General features: G+C 45.5%; 1 protein-coding gene across 3 annotated transcripts; it reads left to right on the top strand.

Annotated features, from left to right (window-relative positions):
* The first annotated feature begins 216 nt into the window (after positions 1–216).
* ZNF329 (zinc finger protein 329) lies at positions 217–16,110 on the top strand. Of its 3 annotated transcripts, XM_027097398.1 has the most exons (3): positions 321–700; positions 2,576–2,706; positions 12,989–16,110. In XM_027097398.1, exon 3 carries the CDS (start codon positions 13,009–13,011, stop codon positions 14,623–14,625), a length of 1,617 nt encoding a protein of 538 aa, XP_026953199.1. In that variant the 5' UTR covers positions 321–700; positions 2,576–2,706; positions 12,989–13,008; the 3' UTR covers positions 14,626–16,110. The 3 variants fall into 3 exon arrangements, with proteins under 3 accessions (XP_026953201.1, XP_026953200.1, XP_026953199.1); XM_027097400.1 differs by lacking the exons at positions 321–700; positions 2,576–2,706 and adding an exon at positions 217–261; XM_027097399.1 differs by lacking the exon at positions 2,576–2,706 and having other exon boundaries at positions 320–700.
* The last annotated feature ends 126 nt before the right edge of the window (positions 16,111–16,236 follow it).

A 16,236-nucleotide genomic window follows, 5' to 3' on the forward strand; every position in this document is an offset into this window, starting at 1 on the left:
CGAAGACTGGGCGCAGGGCGGGCGGTGACAGCTCGGAACCTTGCGGCCGACTCCCGCCCAGGGCGAGGGGACTGGATCCGGCGCGGTGCCGAGCAGAAGCGAAAGGCAGGAACTCGGGTCTCTACACCGCAAGGGTCCAGCGGTGGCCGCGGAGTCTCCTGGGACGCGCACATCCGGGTCCCGGCGCGCGCACGCGCATTTGTACCGAACATGGCCGCGGCAGCTCCCGCCGCTGCCGCAGGTGCCGCCAGCCAGCCTCCGGTGAGTCCGCTGCGCCCATCGCCCTTTCGGTTCCCCGATTTCCCCCGAGAGCGGTGTGTGTGTCGCGGGGGGCGGTGTCCGCTGGGTCTTGGTGACGCAGGAGCGGAGCGTCTGCCGGCGGGTTTCCCGGGGTCAGTGGGCGCGTCCGACTCGCAGGGCCGGGGGTCCGCCCGAGGCGCGGCGGCCCTAGCGAGTGAGGACGCCCCCGGCCAATGTAGACGCCCCCCTTCTGCGGTGTGGATGTCCCCCGACGGGTGTGGACGCCCCCCTTTTGCAGTGTGGACGTCCCATGCAGTTGAGGACGCCCCCTCCGGCAGGTGTGGACGCCCCCCTTCTGCAGTGTGGACGTCCCCTGCAGTTGAGGACACCCCCCGGCGAGTGTGGACGCCCCGCTGCGGGTGTGGACGTACCTCGGCGGGTGTGGAAGCTCCCTCTTAGGGTGAGGACGCCCTAGCGATTTCCTCCGCGTTTCCCGGCGGTTCCGCGCTCGTCCTTCCATAGGGGCCTTTTTGCCCCTGCCTGCCGGGTGTCCTGGCCCGGCCGCTGGGGCGAGCCCCGGGTCTGCCGCCCTTCTGCTGCCGGGTGGTGGGAGGGCCCGTGTGGGCGTCGGTGGGTCTCGGGCCGAGGTGGCCGCGTTGCGTCCGCAGACTGTGCCGTTTCCCACCACTCGGCAGACCGGGAGGTGTCAAATCACCTGTTTTTTCCCCACCTAATAGCTGCAAAATCAGATCTTGCTGCACTTCTCAATGAGGGCTGCGTTTTTCCAGCTGTTAGTGGCCACTTCGCTTTCCTCTTCCTTGGTTTAGTGGGTTCGTTTCCTTAGCTCCTCTTCCCGCAGTAGTTTACGATAAAAGTTTTTCTACATACAGAAAAGTTAAGACACTTGTGCGTCCTTATACCAACTCATTAACTCTCTGCTATACTTGCTGTATGCCCTATATTTGTTCCCTTTGTCCACCCTTTTAGTCACCCACTAATCTTTTTGGGATACAGTCAAAGTAAATGGCAGATATCACTCCACTCCCCCCTCAAACACCTTACTACGCTTAACATCAGTTAGAGTTCAATATTGCTTTTTAAATTTTTGAGGGAAAACTGACTTACATTGAAATGCACAGATACTCATTGTATCACTGGATGAGTTTTGGCAAATGCAGTCCAAACCTTTATCAAAATTACCATCACCCCAGAAAGATCCCTTATCCTTTGCCAATTTAAAAAAAATTGCTTATTAGCGACTTGGGCTTGTAAAAATATGTTTTGAACACTAAGACTTTGTTATTTTTTCTACCCACAGCAAGCAACTTTTCTCCCTTCTATTGATTGTTTCTCTCCCTTAGCACTCGACTTTTTATTTTGAAGTTTTACACCTACAGAAATGTTGCAGGAATAGTTCAATAAACACTTGTAAAACCATCCAGATTATCAAGTTATTAATACTTTGCCTCATTAGCTTTACCCTACTTTTCTCCCTGTCTCAAACACACAGCTTTTTATATCTTACACACCCTCCCACAAGAAGACAAAAGGTTTATCACTCACATAATGAGACTGTCTTGGAGAGCAGGGCAGACTTCCCATGATGATCCAAAAAAGTGTGAGTGGGACTCCCCTGGTGGTCCAATGGTTAAGTCTTCTCCCTTCCACTGCAGGGAGCGTGGGTTCAATCCCTGGCCGGGGAACTAAGATCCGGAATGCCACGTGGCGCGGCCAAAAACCAAATAAACAAAAATCGTGAGACAGCAGGAAAAGGAAGCTCGCTGGGCTTCTGTAGTGATTAATGGAGTTGAGATGAGGGTGGCCTTGCATTGGTTGGGGCTTGCATGGTTTGAACTTCCTGCCAACACCAAGGAGAAAACACTCAGGCTTTCTTGTTAGTTTGCCTCGTTTGCAGAAGGAGAAGGGGCAGTAGGTGGTGGTGAGGATGGGGGGTTGAAAGCTGTCAGCAGTCAGTCATCAAAAATGAAGTCAGGGGCTTCCCTGGTGGCGCAATGGTTGAGAGTCCGCCTGCCGATGCAGGGGACATGGGTTCGTGCCCCGGTCCGGGAAGATCCCACATGCCGCGGAGCGGCTAGGCCCGTAAGCCATGGCCGCTGAGCCTGCGCGTCTGGAGCCTGTGCTCCGCAACGGGAGAGGCCACAACAGTGAGAGGCCCGCGTATCGCAAAAAAAAAAAAGAAGTCAGGCTGTTAATCACAATTGGTAATGAGGTGGGTAACTTTATTTGGACAGGACTAAAGTTAGTGGCAAACAATTTATTTTTGTTAAAGAATGTATCATTTGAAGAAGTAAACATTATCATATGTGATCCACAGAGATGGCAAGAACCATGCAGATGGGGTCAGTCATCTGAGGTCTGGCAACCATTGATGTCAAACATCCAGTCATTGGGCTTAAGTGGATCCCTCTGCAGGGTCATAGAGACTGGGTATAAAGCCCTTCAGAGGTGAGTGCCTGGGAATGGAATTCTCCACAAGCTTTATTTTATTTATTTATCAATTTATTTATTTTTATTTTTGGCTGCATTGGGTCTTCGTTGCTGCACGCAAGCTTTCTCTAGTTGTGGCGAGCGGGGGCTGTTCTCCATTTTGGTGCACGGGCTTCTCATTGTGGTGGCTTCTCTTGTTGCGGAGTATGGGCTCTAGGTGCGTGGGCTCAGTAGTTGTGGCTCGTGGGCTCAGTGGTTGTGGCACACGGGCTCAGTAGTTGTGGCTTGTGGGCTCTAGAGTGCAGGCTCAGTAGTTGTGGTGCACAGGCTCAGTAGTTGTGGCTTGCAGGCTTTAGAGAGCAGTCTCAGTAGTTGGCTCACGGGCTCAGTAGTTGGCTTGTGGGCTCAGTAGTTGTGGCTCGCGGACTCTAGAGCATGGGCTCAGTAGTTGTGGCCCACAGGCTCAGTAGTTGTGGCTTGCAGGCTTTAGAGAGCAGTCTCAGTAGTCATGGCTTGTGGGCTCAGTAGTTGTGGCTCGTGGGCTCTAGAGTGCAGGCTCAGTAGTTGTGGCCTGTGGGCTCTAGAGCACAGGCTCAGTAGTTGTGGCACACAGGCTCAGTAGTTGTGGCTCGTGGGCTCAGTAGTTGTGGCACATGGGCTCAGTAGTTGTGGCCCATGGACTCTAGAGTACAGCCTCAGTAGTTGTGGCTCACGGGCTCTGTTTTTGTGGCACGTGGGCTAAGTAGTTGTGGCTTGTGGGCTTGGTGTGGCACACGGGCTCAGCAGTTGTGGCACACGGGCTCAGTAGTTGTGGCCCACGGGCTTCAGTAGTTGTGGCACACGGGCTCAGTAGTTGTGGCCCATGGGCTCTAGAGCGCAGGCTCAGTAGTTGTGGCGCACGGGCTTAGTTGCTCTGCAGCTTGTGGGATCTTCCCAGGCCAGGGCTGGAACCCGTGTCCCCTGTGTCAGCAGGCATGTTCCTAACCACTGCACCACCAGGGAAGCCCTCTCCGCAAGCTTTAATCCCAAGATATCAGAAACATGCCAAGTGGAGTCTAGACCAGTAGTTCCGACTCCCAACAGATTCAACACCTGCTTAATTGTTTAAATAGCTGTATTGAGGTATAATTCATATACCATATAATTCACCCTCTAAGGTATACCATTCAGTGCTTCTTAGTATATTCACCAAGTGGTGCAGCCATCACCCAGATCAGTTTTAGAATATTTTCATCATGCCCCCAAAGAAAACCCCTGTCCCTTAGCACTCACTTCCCATTTCCTCCATCCTTCTTAGCCCCAGGCAATTACTAATCTACTTTCTGTCTCTGCATTTGCCTATTGTAGGCGTTTCATATAAATGGCCATACAATATGTAGTCCTTTGTTTTGGTTTCTTTCACTTAAAAATGTTTTCAAGGTTCATCCATGTTACAATGTATCAGTACTTGGTTCATTTTTATAGATGCATAATATTCCCTTGTATGAATATATTAATTTGTTTATCCATTCATCAGTTGATAACCATTTGAGTTGCTTCCATTTTGGGAGTATTACAAATAATGCTTCTGTGAACATTCACATACAAGTTTTGTGGGGTTTTTTTTGTGGAAATATGTCTTCATTTCTCTTGGATGACCTAGGAGTGGAACTGATTGTAGCCACACTAGGGGGTGTGAAATGGTATCTCGATGTGTTTTTGATTTGCAGTTCCCTGATGGTTAATGATATTGAGCTTCTTTTCATTATGCTTATTGGCCTTTTGTATATCTTCTTTGGAGAATTGTCTATTCAGATCCTTTGCCCATTTATGAAATGGGTTATTGGTCTTTTAATTATTGAACTGTAAGGGTTGTTTATTTATTCTGGATACCAGTGCCTTATCAGATATATGATTTGCAAATATTTTATCCTATCCTGTGGATTGTCATTTTACTTTCTTAGTAACATTCTTTGAAGCACAGAAGGTTTTAATTTTGATTAGTCCAGTTTATCTACTGTGTCACTTGTGCTTTTGGTGTTGTATTCAGGTTTCTGAAGAATTATGCCTATGTTTTTCATTTAAGAGTTTTATAGCTTTAGCTTGTATATTTAAGCTTGTGATGCATTTTGAGTTATTTTTCGTGTAATGCTCAGTCTTTCTTCTTTTTTTAAAGGTGGATTGTCTGAAGCCATTCTGTCTCTGCTCTTTCCACAGGAGGAGTTCTACTTTTTTAAAAAATTTATTTATTTTATTTTATTTATTTTTGTCTGTGTTGGGTCTTTGTTGCTGTGCACGGGCCTTCTCTAGTTGTGGCGAGCAGGGGCTACTCTTCGTTGCGGTGCATGGGCTTCTCACTGTGGTGGCTTCTCTTGTTACGGAGCACAGGCTCTAGGCGCGTGGGTTTCAGTAGTTGTGGCTCGCGGGCTCTAGAGCGCAGGCTCAGTAGTTGTGCCTCGCGAGCTTAGTTGCTCCGCAGCATGTAGGATCTTCCCGGACCAGGGCTGGAACCTCTGTCCCCTGCATTGGCAGGCAGATTCTTAACCACTGTGCCAACAGGGAAGCCCAATGCTCAGTCTTTATGATCAATAGTAGCAATATGCCTTTTACTGTCCTGAAAAGAATTATATAGATAATATTAAATACTCATATAACTTTAAAAATTAAATGTAAAGAATCAATAAAAGGAAAGGCATTTGTATTAAAAAAATTACCTCTATATTTAAATGTTTGGCACAGCTACCTGGAAAACATAAGAAGCAGTCTGCTGCTGGAGGTTGTAGGTTTGGATTAAGAGAAATGGGACAGTCAGAATTCATTGTCTTCAGTGCAGTTGAATGAGGTGAGGTATGGCTGGATGCTGCTGGAACAGTGAATGTTGTGGGTGGATCCAGACCAGGTGTATTAAATAGGAATGGAAGAAAGTACCTTGGTGGAAGCAGGTTCTAAGCACTTACGCAGTTAAGGCAACCCAGGCTGTCTGGATGATCTGGGGTGACAGGTGAAGGGTCAGTCACCCCCTCTGCTATGACCTGGAACAACATCAGGACAATTTATCACAGAAAACAGTTCTCCAAACAGACCTGAAGTCTCAGCATGTGCTGGGGCAACATTCAGTGTATAGAAAGCCTTAGAGACCACCTTCTTTGGTGGCCATGGGGAAGAGAAGGACAGGCTGGGGAAAATGAGTCATACTGGGACTCCAGAGAAGTGGTATTGTGAATATCTGAGGTCAGAGGATGAGTGGGGTGGGGGAGGAATAGAGACTTCCCCCCCCCCCAAATTTGTGAACAGCATCAAGGTGAATTTTTTACAACATAGTTTTTGGTATCATTGTAGTGCCAAAAATAGCTACACAGATATGTATGAGGGCAATAATACGAGATTTTTAAAACAACCTTAATTAATGAAATTCAGTGTAGTTCCTGCATTAAATACCCTAATTTAATACTATTTCCCTGAAGTCTGTCCTAATGTCCTCCTGTATGCTTGTGATTGTTCTTTTTGCAGTAACCGCTATGGCACTCAGGCCCTCACTGATTGAGTGTAGAGTTGGAATGGCCAGTTTTGGTCAAGGAGAGAGATGCAAAATAGGGAATGAGTTCATAAATTCAGGGCTGTATCTGGATTTCCATTCAACTTCCTTCCCCTAAATGAAGGCACCTTTTCCCTGATGTCTTGTAACACACGTAGTATTATTCTGTAGTTCAGTACCCCAGGTTAATACCTGCAGGGATTTCGGTCCACAGGTTGGTCAAACATCACGTGGAGCAGTCCCAAGTGTATTAGCAAGTATGCATCCCTGGTCCAGGGCCATCAGATGCTAGTAGTTCCCCCTGCTTCCGTCTTTGTGACAACCTGACACCTCCACAGATTTCTGGATGCCCCCAGGGGAAATACTGCCAAGGTCAAGCGCTGCAGGTCAGGCTAGGTGAAACTTGTCCCCTTATAGGTGTAAATTTACTTATCACAGCTTTATTGAAATATAATTCATATATCATATGATTCATTCATTCAAAGTGCACAACTCGGTGGTTTTTAGTATATGCACGAAGTTGTGCAGCCATCACCACTATATATTTCCAATACGTTTTCATCAATCCAAGAAGAAACCCCATACCAATTAGGAGTCACTCCCCATACTGCCTTCTCCCAGCTCCTGGCAGCCACTAATTGACTCTCAGTGTGTATGGAATTGCCTTTTCCGGATGTTTCACTTAAATGTGATCATACACTATGGAGTCTTTTGTGTCTGAGTTCTTTTACTGCGTATAATGTTTTCAGGATTCATCTGTGTTATTGAAGCATTTATCAGTATTTCACTCCTTCTTAAGCCTGAAGAATATTCCATTGTGTGTATTTCAACATTTTGTTTATCCACTCATCGGTTGGTAGACATTTATTTGGGTTGTTTCTGCTTTTGTTTATCATGAATAGTGCTGTTGTGTACTCATAATTCATGGAGAAGTTTATGTGTAGACATATGTTTACATTTTTCTTGAGTAGATACCTAGGAGTGGAATTGCAGGGTCATATGATAACTCTGTTTAACTTTTTGAGAAACTGTCAGACTGTTTTCCAAAGCAGCTGCACCATTTTATTTATTTATTTATTTTTTGGCTGTGTTGGATCTTTGTTGCTGCTCGCGGGTTTTCTCTAGTTGTGGCGCGCAGGGGCTAGAGCACGGGCTCTAGGTGCGCGGGCTTCAGTAGTTGTGGCACATGGGCTTGGGTGCTCCATGGTATGTGGGATCTTTCCGGACCAGGGATCAAACCTGTGTCTCCTGCATTGGCAGGTGAATTCTTAACCACTGCGCCACCAGGGAGGTCCCAGCTGTACCATTTTACATTCCCCCCAACAGTGTGTGAGGGTTTCAGTTTCTCCACATGCTCACAACACTTGTTATTGTCTTTTTTTTTTTTTGCCGTGCTGTGTGGCTTGACCCCGACCACGGATTGAACCCAGGCCCATGGCAGTGAAAGCCTGGGTTTTTTTTTTTTTTTTTTTTGCGGTACGCGGGCCTCTCACTGTTGTGGCCTCTCCCGTTGCGGAGCACAGGCTCCGGACGCGCAGGCTCAGCGACCATGGCTCACAGGCCCAGCCGTTCCGCGGCATGTGGGATCTTCCCGGACCGGGGCATGAACCCACGTCCCCTGCATCGGCAGGCGGACTCTCAACCCCTGCGCCACCAGGGAAGCCCCTAAGCCTGGGTTTTGATTAGCATTTCCCTAGTAACTAATGATGTTGATCATCTTTTCATGTGCTTATTGGCCATCTGTATGTCTTCTTTGGAGAAATGTTTATTCAGATCCTTTGCCTATTTTTAAAATTTGGTTGTCCTGTAATTATTGGGCTATAAGAGTTTTTTATATCTTCTGCAAGTCCTTTATCAGATACGTGCTTTGTAAGTATTTTCTCCTGTTTGGTAGGTTGTCTTTTCACTTTCCTAGTGGTATGTAAGTCTTATTTCAATAAAGGAAGTATCTATTATAGATGAAATGGACATTCCCTTTGCTTCTCTAGGGCTGTTCCCTTCCACACTCCCAAGACAGTCATGATCACAGCTTTGGTAGATGTGTTGCCAGGGCATTTTAATATTTTTACTTCGAGAATACTTTGTGTGTCTAAAAATTTGAACTAAGTGGTATCATCCTATATATGTCTGACTTACCTCATTTCTTTTAAGTGCACACATACATCCTCCCCTTACAGACTTGTAGGGAGGTGCTGTCCATCTCTTGTTTCCACAGGACAGCTGTAGGCCACCCAGGCCCCAGTCTACTCAGAAGGCTCAGAAGAGGAAACATGCAGCATGGTAATAAGGCAGCCTCAGGAGGTCTGAAAAGCAGGAGCAGCCAGGAGTGACAGCTGGGGATATGGTCCTCCTGGCCAGCTGGCCCTCCGCATCACTGTTGAATGCTGTGGACGTAGCCGGCCTCTGGGGTCTTGGCCTTGGCTTCAGACTGAACAATTCTCATGTTTCCTCACGTGTGATGTTTACCTTAATTCCCTGTGTTCATAGTTGATAAGAATTTTCATCATGAGTTGGAGCTTTCCTTAAAATACCTTATCAATTTATTGACGTAGGGTAAAGGCGTCTACTACTTTAATCTGAGAGCATTTTGATCAAGAGTCTGGGTGAGATTTGTTCAAATTACTTTCTGAATTTATTGAGATAGGATGTAGGGGGCTGTCTTCTACTTTAATCTGAAAATGTCGGGAATCGTATCAGTAGATGTTCTAATGTTTCATAGGCCTTCTTTTGTAGGATAAATCTAATGTTGCCATTTTGATAACTTTCTTCTGTTTCTTAATTAAATCCCCTTTTTATGATGAATATCACCTATGTATGCCTTCTTGTTCTTTATTTTATGATTACTCTTGCCAAAGGTAATTTCATTAGTTTTTTCAAATAACAGACTTTTGGTTTTCTTCATGTTCTTGGCTGTTTCCTTGTTTTTGGTTTCTGTAATTTTTCATCTTACCTTTATTATCACCTTCCTTTCACCTCCTGTTGGTTTTCTCTGTGGCTCTTTCCCTTACTTCTTAAGTCGAACAGTGATCTCACTAACTTTCAGTCTTCTCTTTAAAATACAAGATTAGGGACTTCCCTGGCAGTCCAGTGGTTAGGACTCTTCGCTTTCACTGCTGAGGGCACAGGTTCAATCCGTGGTTGGGGAACTAAGGTCCCGCAAGCTGCATAGCATGGCCACAAAAAACAAAAACAAAAACAAAACAAAACAAAAACAAAAAACAATAACAAAAAAAACCAAACCAAAAAAAAAGCCCTATGCATTAAAGACCAACATTTTTCGCCTAGCAACTTGTTTAGCTGCACCCTCCTTTGCTACATGTTTTGAGATGTGCCATCATCATCAGTTGTTCAGTTCTCCGTGTTTTCTAAGTAGATGCTTTCTAATTTGCATCAACATTTCTCTGTGAGTTACTGAGAAACAGGTTTTCATTTTTCCAAATAAATAGGGTTTTTCTTTTAAACTTACTATTATTTTTTGTATTTGGCGTTCTTTCTGTTACTGGTTTTTAACTTGAACACATTTGTAGTCAAGAGACTGTGGTCTGGTCTTTGTTGAACTTATTCTTTGGCCTGGTTTATGACCAATGTTAGCAAATGTTCCACTTGTGCTTGGAAAGCCTTTGGCTCTAATTGTTGGTAGTGGGTCTTCAGTCAGCTGTGTGACCAGGCTGGCTAATTACATTCTCTTCTGCTTGTCTCTGTTCAGTCTTTCTGCATTTCCATTTCTGAAAGAGGTTCATAAACCCTCCCAGTATGGCTGGATTTGCTGACTTTGCTCTGTGTTTGGAGGCATGCTGTTAATGTAGACATCTTTGCCATTGTTATATTGCCCTTTTATCATCCTTGAAGTTTATTGTTGGTTAGCAAAACACCATTCAATCTTTGTTTGGTTAGCATTTGTCTGTTCCGAACTTTTGCTTTTGTCTTCTGTGTCCTTTTGCTTTTGGTGTCTGTTACAAACACATTTTTTAATGCAGTCTGACACAGTGTTTATCTTGCCCATCAAAGCCACTTACATTTATTGTTATTGTGATGTCCTATTTTATACTTTCTATCTTAACTTGTCCTTTTTGAGCTTTCCCCCTTAGCACCTTCTTCTGGATTGATCTTTTTTTTTCCTTTTCTTTATTATTCTTTTCTCCTGTAACAGGGTTTTTCCACTTCAGCACTATTTACTTTTGAGTTTTGAGGCTGGTCATTCTATGTGTGAGAGGCTGTCTTGTGTTTTAAAGGTATTTCACAGCATCCCTAGATTACAGTAGCATCTGACCCCAAGTTATGACAGCCAAAAATGTTCCCAGATGTTGCCAAGTGTCTTTTGAGGGTAAAACCGTCTCTGGTTGAGAACCACTGCTCTGTGGGCTTGGAAGTTTTACATGACATTTATTCTTTTATTCCTGACTTGACCAGGTCTAACATGAATCATGAACAATATAAGAATGTCAGGACACTTAATTTTGCTACCCTGTTTTCATCTCACAGGCCACTCCATTCAGTATTTTAGTCCATCCCATTGTTAACCCCTGAGTCATTGTTACTGCTTCATTTTATGTGGTCAGTGCTGGATATTATTTAAATACATGTTCTCTCCATTCCTTCCTTCTGGGTTTTTTTTTTTCCCTGAAGAACAGTTTTTTTTTAACTCTTTTGGCAAGTGTCCTTGGAGATAAACCCTGCTTTTGCTTTTCTGAAGTTGCCTTTATCTTTCACTCTTTTTTAAAAATTTTTATTTATTTATTTAATTTTGGCTGCGTTGGGCCTTCATTGCTGCATGTGGGCTTTCTCTAGTTGTGGTGAGCAGGGGCTACTCTTTGTTGTGGTGCACGGGCAGTGAGAAGCGGTGGCTTCTCTTGTTGCAGAGCACGGGCTCTAGGGGCATGGGCTTCAGTAGTTGTGGCATTAGGGCTCAGTAGTTGTGGCTTGTGGGCTCTAGAGTGCAGGCTTAGTAGTGGTGGCGCAGCAATGCCACAACACTACTGTGGAACAGCAATGGGCTTAGTTGCTCTGTGGCATGTGGGATCTTCCCACACCAGGGCTCAAACCCATGTCCCGTGCATTGGCAGGCAGATTCCCAACCACTGTGCCACCAGGGAAGTCCCTTACTTTCACTCTGACAGTTTTTTCCTTCGGCACTTTGATGGTAATCTTCCATTACTATCAGGTTTCTATTTTTGTTACCAAGTTAATCACAGTACTGCTCACTCTTTCACTGGTTGTCTTTTTCCTGGTGGCCTTTAAGACCATCTCCTTAGGTATAGCTTGATGTCCAGTTATGCTTGGGACTCAGGCTTTCTGAATCTAAGACACCACCAAGTGGTATTGCAAGGTGGCAGAATGTGCTGTTTTATGTTTCGATGGCCACTACCAAGTTACACCGCCAAGTGGACTGACCTCTTTACGTGCCCACCAACTCTCTTCTTGCATGACCTGCTCAAGCATTATATTATCATGCCTTGTTTTACTTTTACTCATCTGAAATGTGCATATTTTGTATTCTTAAAGTTACAGTTTGTAAATGCCTTTAGGTGCGAATGAGCAAGAATTCATGTATTCAGGACATTTCTATTTTCTCTCCATCAAGTTCCTCCTTGTACCATTTATCCAGTTTTTTCCCTTTTATGTGCTATTCTGGAAGAATTTTTTTATAGATATCTGGCACTATTCCTTTGTCTCTTTTATACTTTATAGTATCGTCTCTCCACCTGCCACTTGTATTTTGACTCTTACTCTATTTTTTGTTGTTTGGAAATTTTAAAAAATTAATTTATTTTATTTTTGGCTGTGCTGGGTCTTTGTTGCTGCGCGCGGGCTTTCTCTAGTTGCAGTGAGCAGGGGCTACTCTTCATTTTGGTGCACGGGCTTCTCACTGCGGTGGCTTCTCTTGTTGCAGAGCACGGGCTACAGGTGCATGGGCTTCAGTAGTTGTGGCATGCAGGCTCAGTGGTTGTGCCTCGTGGGCTCTAGAGCGCAGGCTCAGTAGTTGTGGCACATGGGCTTAGTTGCTCTGTGGCATGTGGGATATTCCCGGACCAGGGCTCAAACCCGTGTCCCCTTCATTGGCAGGCAGATTCTTAACTACTGTGCCACCAGGGAAGCCCGAGAGCCAGTTTTCTTGATATCTTCAAGTCAAAGGAGTGGGAGCATGGTTAGAGAAAGATCCATAACAGTGAAGACACTGGCACACTTACAGTACTGTCTGTTCCCCAGCTCAGAGCCAGCACACATGATGTAATTCTCATAATAACCCTGCAGGAAGGTCATTGACAGATCTAGGAATTTCAGAAGTGTCAGGTCACCAGGCCTGTGTTGTGTCCCATCCACGAAGGCAGAACTCTGACCACAAAGGTGGGGTGAAAACTGCTCATTCAATGCTATTGTAAGCCCATTGTGAAGTGGAGGATCTGGAGTGTGTACTGGTTATTGGTAGGGGAAGTGCGTGATGGGGACAAGATCACAGTGGCCGAGATGTGTTACTGTGTCATCAGAGTGACACCTGGCCTCTGATCTCCCATGTCTCAGGCTAATCCTTTTGGTGATATTTACCCCCAACACCATTCCCCCTGCTTGTTCTCTAGGAGGGTGGAAATGCCATGTGGCTCTTCTTGAGCCTGTTCTTGGCTCCATCCCTCGACTCTCACAGTATCTCTCCCTCATATAGATCTGAATTTCAAAAAGAAAACAAGTAAAAAGACACACTTACACACTTGGCCTGTCACCATCTTTCATTCCTCTTCCACACACGACTTCATGTACTTAAGTCTGTCTTTTTCATTCTTTGCTTTCCAGCCTGGGACAGAAGATTGAAAATGACAGCTGAGAACATTCCTGAGGAAGAACTGTCCTGTGACATGGAGGTGGAAGGATTTACACGAGAGGGTCCTCATTTCTCCATTCTAGGTAACAGTTGGGACTGTGAGAACCAGGGGGGACATTTGAGGCAATCAGCTTTAACTCAGGAGGAACCAGGAGCTCAGGAAGCAATTCGTGAATATCCTGGATTTGGGGAGCATTTGAGCGTGAGCCCAGACCTTCCACGACGTCAGAGAGTTTCCACAAGAAACGGTTTCCATGTACGTGGCTCAGGTGTTAAAAGCCTGGATTGTGACCCAGCTTTACACAATTGTCAGAAAAGTTACGTAGCTAAGAGAACGGGTGACAGTGACACCTGTGGGAAATCCTTCAACCATTCCATAGAAGTTATTCAATTTGGAAGAACTCAAACTAGAGAGAAACCCTATAAATACCCTGAAAGTGTTAAGTCTTTCAACCATTTTACCCCTCTTGTTGAACAAAAAATAATGAAAAGAGGGAAGAAACTGTATGAAGGTAAGGACTTTGGGGACATCTTTACCCTGAGTTCATCTCTTAATGAAAACAGGAGGAACAGCCCTGGAGAAAAACTGTACACATGTACTGAATGTGGCAAGTGCTTCAAACGGAACTCTTCTCTTGTTTTGCATCACCGAACTCACACTGGAGAGAAACCTTATACCTGTAATGAGTGTGGAAAATCCTTCTCCAAGAACTATAACCTAATTGTGCATCAAAGAATCCATACAGGAGAGAAGCCCTATAAATGCAGTAAATGCGGGAAAGCCTTCAGTGATGGGTCAGCTCTGACGCAACACCAGAGAATTCACACTGGGGAGAAACCTTATGAATGTCTAGAATGTGGGAAAACCTTCAACCGAAATTCGTCCCTCATTCTGCATCAAAGAACTCATACAGGGGAAAAACCATATAGATGTAATGAGTGTGGGAAGCCTTTCACCGACATCTCCCACCTCACTGTGCATCTCAGAATCCACACTGGGGAGAAGCCTTATGAATGTAGCAAATGTGGAAAGGCCTTCCGAGATGGCTCATACCTCACCCAGCACGAGAGGACTCACACTGGAGAGAAGCCCTTTGAATGTGTGGAATGCGGGAAATCCTTCAACCGTAACTCTCACCTCATTGTGCATCAGAAAATCCATTCTGGGGAGAAACCCTATGAGTGTAAAGAATGTGGGAAAACTTTCATTGAGAGTGCTTACCTCATCAGGCACCAGAGGATTCATACTGGTGAGAAGCCCTATGGCTGTGATCAGTGTCAGAAACTTTTCAGGAACATCGCCGGCCTCATACGTCACCAGAGGACTCATACTGGCGAGAAGCCCTATGAGTGTAATCAGTGTGGTAAAGCTTTCAGGGACAGCTCCTGTCTGACCAAACACCAGAGAATTCACACTAAGGAGACCCCGTACCAGTGTCCAGATTGTGGAAAGTCCTTCAAGCAGAACTCTCACCTGGCAGTACATCAGAGGCTCCACAGCAGGGAGGGTCCCAGTCATTGTCCTCAGTGTGGGAAAACATTCAGAAGGAGCTCTTCCCTCATCCGACACCAAAGATCACACCCTGGAGAACAACCCATGGATATTTAATGAACATGGGCCACACTCATCTTCCGACTGGCTCTCAAAAACCTATGTGAGAGAGAAGTGTCTTCAGGGGTGGCTCCTCCCTGTCAGTGGAAAAGACTGCTCTGAGCTGTCCAGTGGACCGGTGGATGTGAGACATTCCTCAGCCATCCTGTTAAGTCTATACATTAGGGAACTCTTGCAGAGGATACAGGATGGTAGTAAATGTGGCAAAGGCTTCAGGGATGATTCAGCCTGTACCAAACATGATAGTGCATACACTGGAATAAAACCTGAGAAAGTCAGGTAGATACTTCCCTGGAGAACTCACCTACCCATACATCCGAGTCCTTAAACTGGAAAGAGCCTGTGTAATCGGGAAGAGGAATCTTTTAAGAGGGAGTGTCTGCCTTACTGTTCGTAAGCAAACTCTTACTGGAATCCAGCGAGGGAAGCTGTCGGCAGGAGCCCTTGCTGTCTTAGCTGTGTCAGCAAAGGCATGCTGGTGAGAAACCCCACACAGTGCTCCAACTCACAGCAACCACAGAATTACAGCGGATTGACATTTGAATGTATTTCCGCGTTACATTCCTGCCAGGTGCTGAGGACTCGTTTCAGCAGGGGCACCCGGGTGAGGAAGTCGCTTGTGAATGAACAGTGATGTTATTCCTCTTAATATGGAGACCAAAGCAGGTTCTCCTAAGAAGGAAAGGGCTGCTGCTGAGAAATATGATGCGTTGCTTTAGTTGTTGAGACAAACAAACAGAGAAACACTGAGTTGTTATGTTTACATTGTCACCCCTCATTGTTCATTTGGGACACTTGTGATTTGTTCCATGCAACCATGCCAAACGATGATGATAAAGGTTTTGTTGCCATATTGAAAACGCTTATAATATGGCCGGCAACCAAAAGCATAAAATAGAAAATTTGCCATGTAAAGTGTGCACACATACGGATGTAGGTTGGGAGTTGATCATAGAGAAATAAACATGGGGTCTCCTAAGTGACTGTTACTTGTGTATGATTTTTCCTCTATCACAAATCATACATTGTTATAATCATTTGATGAGGAATAAAAAGGTGGAGATAAAAAGAGGTGAGTTTGGGTTTTCTTTGGACCTTTTTAAAACCAGAAGTGGCTAAGTCAGGGTCGCAGGGCAGTTGTAAGCATGGATGGGGGCATCTTGGCAGAAACTTCTCTGAATCAGCATCCCACAGCTCAGGGCCTAAGAATAACTTCTTTCTTTGGGACTTGGATAATGAGAGGGTGTTATTGTGAAGAAGAGGGTGGGTCTCCGGGAATGGGGAGTAGGAGGCTACAGAGAGGTCTGGGAGGACCTGGGAGCATCCCTCCTGAGGCCCTGCAGTGCTGGCTGGCTGAGAGCTGCTCACACTGGTTGGCATAGCCTCGGAGCCCCGGGGTGGCTCCCCTTGGAAGTTTGACTTGTTCCTATGGAGGCAGAGTCAGAGGGAAGGTCACTGAGCTAATGAAGGCTATGAGATAATAAATCTGCGTTGTTTTAAGCTATGTTTGTGGTACTTTGTTATGGCAACAATAGAAAACTAGCACAAGCATTAAAGAAAACTCATTCCTGCCCTTTCCCTCTTTCTTCTGGTCCTCCTTGCACTCTT

Source organism: Aethalodelphis obliquidens, unplaced genomic scaffold (genome assembly GCF_003676395.1).
Source record: "Aethalodelphis obliquidens isolate GAN/ISIS:26980383/991018 unplaced genomic scaffold, ASM367639v1 scaffold113, whole genome shotgun sequence".
In the NCBI taxonomy this organism is placed as follows: Eukaryota; Metazoa; Chordata; class Mammalia; order Artiodactyla; family Delphinidae; genus Aethalodelphis; species Aethalodelphis obliquidens.